The sequence below is a fragment of the Indicator indicator genome, chromosome 16 (genome assembly GCF_027791375.1).
Source record: "Indicator indicator isolate 239-I01 chromosome 16, UM_Iind_1.1, whole genome shotgun sequence".
Classification (NCBI taxonomy): domain Eukaryota; kingdom Metazoa; phylum Chordata; class Aves; order Piciformes; family Indicatoridae; genus Indicator; species Indicator indicator.
In genome coordinates, this window is record NC_072025.1 from 4,343,576 (window position 1) to 4,356,030 (window position 12,455).

The 12,455-nt window shown below is 36.0% G+C and overlaps 1 protein-coding gene across 1 annotated transcript in view; it reads left to right on the forward strand.

Moving 5' to 3' along the window:
• SCAPER (S-phase cyclin A associated protein in the ER) overlaps positions 1 to 12,455 on the forward strand; it is a 125,296-nt gene that overhangs the window by 66,775 nt on the left and 46,066 nt on the right. The window contains exons 19-20 of the mRNA XM_054387894.1: positions 1,499 to 1,614; positions 9,114 to 9,237. Of these exons, the coding sequence (XP_054243869.1) occupies positions 1,499 to 1,614; positions 9,114 to 9,237 (240 nt within the window). The remainder of the gene's footprint in view (positions 1 to 1,498; positions 1,615 to 9,113; positions 9,238 to 12,455) is intronic.

Sequence of the window (12,455 nt, forward strand, 5' to 3'; positions counted from 1 at the left end):
AATGATTGTTTTTATAGAGCACTTCCCGTTTTTTCTCAATATGCCAAGTGCTTGCAGCACTGGGTTAAAAAAAAAGTAATTATTTCTTATTAACTAGAATATCCTCATCATTACAAATTCAAGGTAGCTAAATATAGACTGCCAATGAATTTATACGAAACGAGCACCTTAAGAGTAGAGAATAAAAAGATCTTACTTGGTTTATTTTAAACAGTAGGAGATAAACCAATTTTGCAAGAAAGAAAAAGGGCATGAATTCTGAAATACTGGACCAGTTCCAGCAAAAACTCAGTCATTTGCAAACTGTATCAGTAATGGTAGGATAGTATTTAAGTGTAAAATTCTGCTAAGTGGAAGTTCTAAGAGGGCATCTAGAATAAGGAAAAGCTAATCTAGAAAGCTAGGCACGCATACAAAACTAGTTAAAATAGAATCTTTACATTTATAACCAACAGCATGGCATTCACATCGAAAACAAGCTGAATGGGAATGTCATACCTCTGTGCTCAAAACATTCATTCGTTCTGCTGCATTTTGAATAAGCTTCAAGCAGTGAATCTAGACAAAGAGTCTTGGTGGCTAATAGTTTGGAATTACCAAAGAGAGAAACTACCCCTATCATCTAGGTGGCATTTTCAAGCTTTACCTTGGTAGCTTCCCATCACTGAAGAAGTACCAAAAATCATATCCAGATTTTTAACCTTAAGCTCCAGGCAGTTAATTTGAGAATACAGAACATTAACCAACTTGTGTCCTCAACAGCATCTGGCAAGCAACATTTCTTGTCTTCCCAAGATTAAGGATGCAATAAGACATGTGGGTGGTGACACTGTCAGGCTTGCTTTCAGATCACAAACTTGCATTGCCCATGTTCTGTGAAATACCTAACCAGGAATCATCAACATAATGCAGTTTTAAAGTGATCTGCCTATGCTGTTTTCTGCATACATAGAACAAATTGGAGAACAAGCCTGGAAGCACAGAGTCACACAGAATCACAGAATGTTAGGGGCTGGAAGGGACTTTGAAACCTCATCTAGTCCAACCCTCCTGCCAGAGCAGGAGGTTGTCTCCTTTTAGAAAAGTTTGTAAAAAAAGAGGGAAATATCCATCTAGAGATTGTCTATAATCCGTAATTCTTGCACAAAGCAATAAAGTATAGCTACCAAGCTAACAGCAGATAAACTTGATTGCAATCCCTGTAGCAGTAGTTCATTACAGCAATATGGTATTCAGCTGTAGTAATTCTAAAATATTTGATGTTTATGTATGGTCTTTGGAAAAAAAAATAGCACCCACGTATCTCAACTCCTGCTCCAACAAATACTCTTCCTGTGCAACAGCAGTGAAATACACTTTTTCAAGGGTGTTCAACATGATAAGTCCATGTTTTAATTATTTTCTGCACTGATGAAATGCAGGACAGCTGTCTGTCATTCGTTTTGTAAAGGAATTCCTTCAATTTTTGTTGCTCTCTTCTGTGTTTGTGTTTCTCTAGAACACAGCAGATCAGATAGCATTTCGGGCTGCAGGAGGATTGACTGCCCTTGAAAATGTTCTTCAAGCCATGACTTCTCCCACCAACTTGAATGCAGTTTCACGGATTCCTTATAAGTAAGTAAAATCATTAAGATCCTTCATTTGCCACTGAGAATCACTGGAATATTTATTTCACATCTGCTGCTTCACTGTGCTTTTCCTCACGATCTTGAACTTCAAAGGAAAAAGCTCAGGCTGTACTCTGCACTTCCATGGTAAAACCAACCTCTGGCTTTCAGGCTTGGTGATTTTATTTCTAGCTATAGCACATTTGAGCAGTGCCATCCCCAATTTTACAAAATGAGAGAAAAGAAAACTCTATGAAACAGAAGAGGAGGTATATATCTTTTGAAGTTATTCTGTAAAGATCTCTAGTGGAAAGTGTGGGAATTTTTTAAAGGGTTGTAATTCAGTGGAATCTGACTGCTTTTAAAATGAAACGGTTTTAAGGTACTGCTAGCTGAAAGAGCTTCTACAAACATGTAAATCAAAATTCTTGTGGATTAGAGGAATTCCTCTTTATATGGCACTTAAGAATAGAAGGATTTAAATGTCTAATCCCTAAAAAAAGCCCAGTGACTAAACAGAATGCCTGCAAAAACTGGTAACTCAAAAGCATGCTTTTTTCCCTAATCTCTGACTGTAGTTTTCATCCATTCAAAAGCAGATACGTGCTTTCAGAGCAGAGCTAGGCATAGTTTTGGTACCAGAAGAACCAAGCCCAGGATATTCTCTCATGTACCATTGTCATAATTTGTTTGTAGATATATTTTACTATTGTGATAGTTAGAACTTAAGTACTACATTGTGAGAGCTTGGATTAAAACTTCTATTAATAGGTTACAGGGCAGGCATGAAGTGCTAGGAAAGAACAGCAATGGGAAGTCATGCTTTTAGTATCTTAACTTTGCTCTTCAGAGAGAATAGAATTTCTACCTTCCCACTAAGATGTGCAGGATGCATGATGCTGCAAGTCCAGCCAACTCCACTGATGAGCTGAATTGGTCTTATGGTGAGCAGCACAGCTCAGCCTTTGGACTTGTTAATTTTCAGAGGCTCTAATTTTGAGTTACCCTCACCAGTGTGGAATAAGCTTTGCAAGATAAAGGGTTGCCTGTGTGATCACATATAGCTTAACTTAAATTTAGCTTTAGATTCTAGAGTGTGCCGTACACTTTCAATTGTTGTTCTTTCATTGTAGGAACAGTCTCACTTTGGCAACCTTTGTTGATAAGGTTTGGGAATATTGTATTTCTGCAACTGAAAACATTTTGAAGTTTGTAAGACAGTATGAGGATGTATTAGTTCTTAAAGGAACTTGTGTGCTGGTAAATAAAGCCCCAGTCAGCTAAATTTGTATAAATGAAAACACATCCATGTTGATTTGTCAGAGTTTCTCTACTCCATGACAGTGACTCTCCTATCTCATACCTATTTCAGACCAGCATAACTGGTTTTTAAGATTCCTGAAGCTGTTCATGACTCAGTTATGAAAAGAATATTTAAATCTTTCAAAAATTCTTCAAATATTTTTTTATTAACACAAGTTTTCAACCATCTGTATTTCCAAAAGGAATACCAAGGCAGAAAAGAAATTAATATAAACTATTCTGGCAGCTTTAGATGTTAAAAAAAAAAACTATTGAAGAACTTAGCTCCTCTACTGAAATACTGATTTTTCACTCAGCTTCACAGCAAATGGCAGGTTAGAGGCATCTGAAAGTATTGTAGTTCAGAAGTTACACATCCGTTTGCACATCATTTGATAGAGTATCTTGCTTTCTGGAGCTAACTGCTCTAGCATTTTTATTTTTTTCTGCAAAGGCCTAACTGCTTGACTCTAACTGACAAAGTCTAGAGTCTGCTGGAAGTGTCACAGTGAACCTGGTGTTGATGTGGAGCCTCCTCTATTGTTATTTATGTTGTCTTCTTGCTGTTAGGTAGCATATTTTGTGCAGAATCTGCAACTCGGCTCTGGGAGCAAGCAATAGTTTCAGAGGGTGGGACTTTGTGTGAGCAGTTTGAATCAATCACAAAGGTGGCTGGTTTAGAGGAACCAGGTTAGTGCCTGTTAGTATGGTCTCACTGAAGTGAGGTGTGTTCCTTTAAATACAGACTGTTTGAGAGAGTTTCAAAGCCAAAGGGCAATCATAGAATATATTTAGTTCTTTAAATGAGAAAAAAAATGTGTATTAAGTTTCTCATTTAATTTTTGAACTGAGTTTGAAATTATTTTTCTTTCTTTCATCCAACTATATTTTTCCTCATGACTTCTTAAACTTTGAATCTAAGACAGCAGTTTTCTCTAAAGGCAAAGCCCTGTGGAAAGAAGTTGAATTAAGACCTTTAATTCATTGCCCTCTAGTCTTCCACTAGCCAAATGTGCTTTGCAAAAGCACACTACTGTACTTAAGATTGTTTGTGTGCTCTTGCAATGTTTAACCCTTTGTACTCTTCTTAGAACTGGAAATTTGTCTGTTGTTTTGTGATGAGGATAAGCTATTTACAAGTAGGTGAGGAGATTATGTGGGCTGTTATCTACATCTCTCTTTCTCCAAAATCCTGGCAGTATGGTACAGCTCAGAAGTTTAATCCCATGTCTACAAGATAAAGCTTTATTATCAGAAGATTTAACAATATGCCTGTTGTTTTGTACTACTGTCCAGATTGGTAGTTAGACCAGCAGGATGGCAAACGCTGTGAGAAAGATGTGACATTTATGAGACAGATGATACAGCTGGTGTTGGGGCAGGTTTTCTCCCCTTCAAATAGATCACTGAAAAACGACAAGAGAAAGCAGTGGATTCTACTAAGTTTTATTATCGGTGTTAGCGTACAAATTAGTGGCCAGCAGCATTGTTTCTTAGAGTAGAGTTTTGTACTTCACCTGAATTAATTCAGTTCTCCACAGTAACACGTTCAGGAGTTTTCAGTCTTACAGTATTTTTTTACACTTCTACTGAAAAGCAAATTGGAGGTTGCACAGCAAAACAATGCTATGTCTTAAGATCAAGACTAGAAGGTGAGTCTCATCCCTGATACTGCCTGGCATGTTTGCTATGGGCAGCTCCGTTAGCCTCTTGTGCCATGGCATGTTACTGGCCTTGAAAATAGTAACAGATCTGCTAGCAAATGAAGTTTGTAGGGTTTGTTTAATTAACATTTGTGAAACACTGAGTTCCTTGGGTGACCAGCGTATTTAAATAGAATTTAGCAGTAGTTGTGTGAGGAACAAAGGAGGACTTCTGTTACAAGTTCAGGTTTATTATACTGGGTCATCTCTATTCATACAATTTCTTGCTACATCATTTATTTTAAAGCAAATATTATCAGGGTAAAACAACTCAAACCATAATTGCATACATAAAAAGCCCTTATAATACAATGGATGGCATTGATACAAATGACTTTTTTCTGTAAAATAACTCTCTTGAGCTGAGAACGGTTTTTGTAGCTTGATCTTAGTAATTTTTACCATAAAGTGCAAAGCTTCTCTTGTAAGGTTGTTCCCTCTAGAGAAATACTAATTGGAAACTAGCATTTGGTACAAGGACGTAAAGGTACTCTAAGCAGAATGACCACTGTGTGAGTTCAGCATCTGAAACCTGCAGCATCTGTCTCTTCCCATGATGTATTCTTGCTGTCTGTCTCAGAGCTGGGTGTTAAGCTCTCAGAGCTCAAGAGCAAAGCAGTGTTGCTCTCCTGTGCATTATGGAAACAAGTCTTAATGTTGATAGGAGCTCTATGAAATGTTACAAAACTTTTGGATTGAGACACAGATCTCCCAATTAATTGATAAGCCAGGGGCTGGTCAATTTCTGTAGAAGCCTTTTAGATTCTGTCACAGCTAGAAATGTGTGATAGTTTTTTAATAGTTTTGTTGTCACTTGTCTTGCAATAGTTTATTCATAAGGACAGTAACATTTCAGAATGGATATCCTTCAATAATGTAAACCAGACACAAACCCAGTAATTGATTATGACTCTTTGAAGGTTCCTGATTGTATGATAGGCTCTCTGACTGAAACATAAGGACCTGTATAGCCCCTAAAAATTAACATTTGTATTTTTACCTTAAAACCAATTTGTTGTTATTTCATTCCATATTCTTACCTTGGTGGTTCTTGGTGCTTTACTCCACAGCCATTCTGTGCACTGTCTGTGAGTGAAAGCTGATCTCCCATTTCTTTTCAACTCAGCTTTTAAGTACCAATGCAAATCGCTTTCTCCATCAGCATGTTGTGTAATACTCACACTGGTTAAAAATTAGCATCTCGTTACTGAATTAGAACATCCTAAATTTCATTATTGGGTTTGTATTATTTTACTGTCAAATTGATCTTTGGAGTTAATTTCTTTATTTATATTCACAGAACATGAAATTATAATCTTCAGAAGCTGAAAGTAACTTGAAACAGGTTAATTATTAAATGTTGATGATGCCCTGATTTTTGTAAGGCAAACGTTGCAAGTTCTCACCTTCATATCTTGGTGCACTATGCTGGGTTAGTTTTGCATGGTTCGATGTTGTTGCTGCCTCAGTATTTTGAATAAAATTAGTTTGTCAACTTGTTTATGTGGAGCAGATTGAGGAATATGAAGATGTGCTAACATAAAAGAAAATTCGTGTACACGCATATAAACTGCTGAAATCTAGCTTGAAAATGTTGATTTAAATTAATTATCTTCCTATTTCTTCGTGCTCAGGTGAAATAAATACAACCTACAGAGGCATATTTTTGTCTAGTTCACAGACAGATTTTTGGATCACAGTTTGTATACTGTAATGAGTGTTTTTATAATTGGATTTACTCTAGAGGAAAACCTTACATCAGAGGGCAGACTTATTGTGTGGTTTGAGTATACATGCTGTCTAACACCGCTTTAAAGCTGATTTGTGGGTGTGATACAAAGTTTAGAGCAACATCAGTAATCAATATAACAGCCACTTTACTTGAGACTCATACCTTACAGCTTCAACTGATTGTAATATCTCTTGAGATAAAAGTTTTGGAATTAAGAGCAATTAGAGCTTCCAGTAGGGAAAAAAGTGGTTAAAAATGTGTTGAATTTTTCATCCTAGAGAGTTTAACTGGTGGTTAAATAAGGTTCTGGCTTGACATCCACAGCACTGTGCCTGTCTCAGAGGCCTTGTGCTGAAATGGTGACAGTTGACAGCTGTTGTTCCCTTAATAAGATTAAAGTAAAGAAATTAGTTGTGCTGTCTTTAATCTGCCATTTAACACTGCGAACCACCTGGGGATGGCTTCTGTGCTGACACTTCCAATTTTGAATTAAAAAAAAATCGTGGAACTGAATCATAGTTCAGGGCATGCTGTGATTAGGATGTATTTAGACAAACCGTAGTTAGCAAGCTTATGTTATCAATTAAAAGAACCCTCTTTATTGTTGTGAAAAATTAATTTGACATCCATTTGCTTACAGCACCTTTTCAAATGCATTATTTGAGTCTCTGAAAATGCAAGTACTTGTCTGACATGAGATTCAGCTGGGAAATACAAAAGCATGATGCATTGTTGCAGTGGCATTTGTTCTGTATATAAAGTGAGAAGTTTTTGTTTTCAAATGTAAGATAAATGATCCTCTCAGGAATCTCACGTATCAAAAAACATTATTGCAGTGAGTTAACTAAAACCACCTTGGAAACTCTGAAATTATGTAAAAAGTATAAGTAAACCTACCAAGTTTGTATTTGACACTTTGGATAAATTAAAATGTATTTAAACAGAATTAATCTTTGTTTCAGAATGGCTGATAAAATGGCAAATGCTGATTTAAAGCATTTCTCAAATGGAAATAGGAACTAACAATATAGTTCCATATCTCTGTCTCCCTGCAAACTCTCCTACACAAGGGAATAATCTTCCATGAAAAGTAAAAGTAGATGCCTAATGAAAATTTTTTTCAGCATTACTGAGGAAAGTGCAATAAATGCCTTTCTGTAGTTGGGATAGGAAAAGAAAGCCCTGCTGCAAGGCAGTAAAATTAATATAGGTGGTAATATGGTGATACTCAGTATACTAACAAAGGAAAGGTGTAAATGTTCTTAATGTTTTTACAGATCAAACCAAGCAAGGTAAGGCTGTTTTTTAAGTTCAGAGTTGTTTTTCCAGATGAGAAAAGGACAATCCAGGAATACAAGTAAAAAAAATTTTACTCTACACTTTCTGGCCTCTGAGGTTTTCTCAGCTTGAGAAATACAATGTATGTATATAATATGCTTCCATTTCAACCCTGAGGAGCCATGCTAAGTAAGCAGATGCTACAGCAATCTGTAAAGCAGCCTTCCTCATTATGTAAATAACTTCTTTGGTTCAAAAAAAGATTTTAGGAGAAAAATAAAGTATAAAATTGAACTCTTTCTTTATAAGCATGTTAAGTTAGTCTGCAGTTTATGTTAAATACCAGCTTTGATATTTTCTAAATAATAACTTGTTTGTTGCAGTCCCACTTTGGTATGACCTTTTGGTAGTGCTTACAATTTATATTCTTCTTTGGAGCTTCTTTGAACTGGTCACATTTTTTCACGTGTTAAAACAACCCAACAAAGTAAAAGTTCTTTTCCTTTAGGTTTACTTTAGACAAACAGCTTGAATTTCTAACCATCTTTATTTATCATTATATATATTTGCCTGATGCATTTGTGTTGTGCCTGTGTGCATATTTGTGTTACAGCAGTGATGGCTTTTGGAGTAAGCGAAGCCCAAGAAATGTATTTTGTGTTTATATTGCAGCAGTATTGTCCATAGTCAGATTTATCTTCTCTGTGGGTGTACTTTATGGGTCTGGTCCCAGCTTTCTGGCAAGGCCTGTTTTGAGAGGAAAGAACGCTTTAGCTGGAGCAAATGGAAATTGCTACACATGATGCAAAGAATAATTGGTCATGTTTTGTACATCTGGAGCTTTCTGTGACTCGTGTTCATGATTTTCTGCTCTTACTGTTGCAAACCTCTTACCTCTTCCTGCCAGCCATAGGGGCAGGTCAGTTGATGCTATCACAGTTATGCACTAACACTTAAAAGGGTCTGTGCAGTAGTGGTTCACAATCCGTCAGAGGAAATTTTTGGACAGGAATTTCACCTGCTCTGTTTTGCTTGTCCAATACAAATTGTTAAATCCTTTTCATTCCTTGCATTAGTTCACAGGCATTACACAATCTCTCTAAAGCTGATGCTGATACACTGTGAACTACTCGGAATTACTTCATACAGGGCATTTTTCTCTTGAAGGTTGTGCTAGGAAAGGGACCTCGTAACTAAATTCCTTGTGTGATACAACTACAAGCCACAAACTATGAAATTAGCTGATATTCTGTGTTAGTTTTATGAGCTTGGAATAGGGAAGAGTCCAGTAGCCTTACAGTGCATTACTTCTGATAAGTATGGCTTTACTATTTTGAAGTTATTAATTATTTCATGTAAATTTTCTGCTTGGAATCCCATGTTTAAGAAAAGGAATGTGAATTGGTGAAAGGCTGTTTTGTGATGTCCTTTTAATTTATGGAATCAAAAATAAAATTATTTTTCTTTTTTTTTTTCCTTCTGAATTTTTAGGTCACTCTGCAGTACCGTAAATGCTTACAGCCTCACCTGCAGTAACTGTGTAGAAAACTGTACCTATGTTCTTTTTAGTAATAAGATCACTTTTCTAATGGACCTGTTGGTACACCAGTTTACGGTATGTACAATAGCTATTTTAATTTAGAAATTGTTGTACTCTTAGCAAACATATTAAGAGTAATTAGAGTATAAGAACACCAGGAGATATATGAGAATAAAGGCTCAAAATAATAATATTTTCTTGTATGTATTTGGTAACTGTATCTACTATAATTCTATAAAAAAAGATAAAATTGGTTTTAGCAAGAGTGTAGTATCAGGAACCCCAGTGACTGGACAGTGTTCTATCTTTGACATTTTCTGAGGTTTTCTTATTTAATCCACTTTATAGTAAGTGTAAAATATTATGAGTTGTTCACATTCATTTGATTCTTGTGTGTGTCAGTATTGAGAATACAAGTCAGGTCAATCTGTTGCTGTTGTTTGATTTGCTGAAGTGCTTAAATAGCAGGACTCTCTAACTGTGAAAGTTTTAATTTTCCAATGTTTCATTTAATTTGAAATGTCATTAAATATTTTATTTGCAAACTCATTTTTAATTCATAGTGACCTGCTCATCATAAGATATTTAGTCTTGGTTTTCTACTTATAAATTGTGTGTATGTATTTTCATGAGCCAAGCAGTTCGTTAATTGAAAAGTTATGTACATACTTTAAATAATTTAACTGACGCTGTTAGAATCAACAAGCCACAGGACTGGTGACGAACACTTTGAAAAGATAGTCCGGAGGTCCTAGACACAAAGAAAAGCCAAATGCAGCCTGTGCATGCTCCTCTAAGTAGCTGCCAGCTCATTGTTCTTCACCAAATCTTTCCAAGAGGATTCCAGGTATTAGATTTCCAATGCACTTAGTGAAAGGTGCATGTATTGTGCCAGGCCAGTCACAACACTGCTGGCTCTCAGCAGAGCAAGCCAGAGACAGGCTCTGTGGGTAATTACACAAGAGATGAAATCCTTCAGCACTTTACAAGTGGCAAGATTCGTTCTGATGCCAAACACCTTCCCTTTTCTCAGTGTAGTGCTGTGCTAATGACCTGTGCTGTTCCTGAAGAAATACAGAGGGTGTTTCTTAGGAAATGTTGGCCATCAAGAGATCTGAGATACTACATCAGGAAAATTTACTGCACTTAGTGCTGTTTTTAGTCAGTTGCCAAATACTACCCTTGAATGCAGCAAAACTGTAATTAAAGCTTAATGTTTCCTGTGATCCACAGTGGACTTTTCTTTCCTGTGCATAAAGTCTCTTATGTTCTCTTCAGGCAAAATTGGCCCTTCAAGTAGGATATCTTCATAGTTCCATGAAGTACATATTTAAGTACAAAAAAAAAAAAAAAGAATACAGTGCTGCTTTTCTAAGCCTGAATTTTCTCTCTTGAAAATATAATAAATCAGTTTGAGTTTGGGTTGGGTTTTTTTTCTGAAAAAGAAATGGACAAATGGTGAGCATTTTAAAAAGCTGAACCAAGCTCTGAAGACCAAAATACTAAAAACCTGGATGCTGGTTTTAAGATACACCATTTACAGAGTGCTTTTGAGGCAAGCCCAATGACTTACACGTGCACATGCAAAAAAGCACAAAATCATCACTGTTAATGGGAGAAGAATACAACGTAAGTGACCAAATGAGCAGCATCTGGGTGCTTCAGAATGTTTAAGGACTTCCATTTAGATTCAGCAGCTCTCTATTTGAAATGCTGTGAGGAATTACACTTTTTACAGGACAAAAATATTGAGTTTTCTGTGTCAGATCTCTACAGTATTAATTGGAAACTAGGGCCTTTGTTTTGTTGTGAGTTTGGGGGTTTGATTTTGGATTTTTTTTTAGCACGGGAAAAAATAATGCTCTGATATGTGGAGGTACTTTTGGTGTCTTGAGTCAGAATGGAATGACATTTTCAGATATATTAAATGTGTGCCTAAGTGCTTTACTGGATTGGGGCCATAGTGTTCAACATCTTGCAAGATTGAGTCCTGGATGGTGGGCAGAGCTGAAGAGCTTATTGGAGCTCTGCATGAGCAAGGGAATCCCAACACAAGGGGACTTCTCTGCTGAATGGCTTAATAGTCGTATGGAAACTGTACTAGAGCTGAGAATCTGCTCATTAGAGTGATCTGAGTTTACAGTAAGTAGGAGCCTTGATTAGGCCCAGCATAGGCAGTCATCTTCACTGCCAAAAGAGCATTGAGATGTTGGACGTGTCAAATAATTGGAACAGTTATATTTTTTCCTGGTTTTCCTTTGTGATTTAAAAATGTTCTCTACTAATCACTTGACAAGGCAGTTTGAGTGTGTAATTGCACCTGTATGTTTGTGTCAGTCAAACTGTTAAACCTATTAACCCTCAGAAATAAAAATGTGGAATGTTTTAACATTTACTCATCCAAAAACCATGTAACAAAGTCAGTTTCTGTGAATGTCATTAACTGCTTGGGGTAATCAACACAAAAAAAACAGAGTTTGAGAGCTTTCATAATTATGCTATTAAATCTTCAGATTTTCTACCCCCTTGTTTGATGTAATAATCAACAAGCAAAGTAATATATCACTTCTGCAAGCACCCCAATTAATTTCCCACATAAATCTCCACACATTTTCACACCATCCCATTAATTACTTCTTCAGTAAAAAAGCTCATCTTTTATCACTTATATTGGTTTGTATTAATGGAAAATATTGAAGGTAGGAATTGGGTTCAAATTTACCCATTTTCTGTAAAACATTATTTCCTTCCATCCACACAGTATGAAAATCAGCTCTGCAATAAATGACTGTATTAAGAATGTCAGATCTGTTTATTTTACAGATTGAAAGAACACTTGTCTATTAAAGCATAAACCTGTGTAGCTAAGGGCTATATAGTTAGAAAAATAAAGTTTATATATATGTTTAACTAGAAGACAAAAACAGACATTATCTGTTTATAGTATCGTTCATTGCAACAAATGGAATGCTCTATTGCAAAATACTATTAAATCTTTTAAGAAATAAGTGTATGTTTTTATCTTAGTTGAAAAAGCAGTGGGTAGCATTTTTTAGCAATTTTTAAAACTTGGTGTACCTACTACGAAGCCACCACATCTAAATTGATTTGTACATTGAAAAGCTTAATCCATCTGTTTCAGCAGGTAATTAGAAGCATTAGGCATGAATTATTTTAGTCAACAGAAGTTACTGGAGCAACATAATACTATTTTTCCTATTGAACTTGAATAAGCAGCTAAGGACTTCTCACTTGCTCACTTGGCTCATCACCAGCAGCAGACTATTACAATG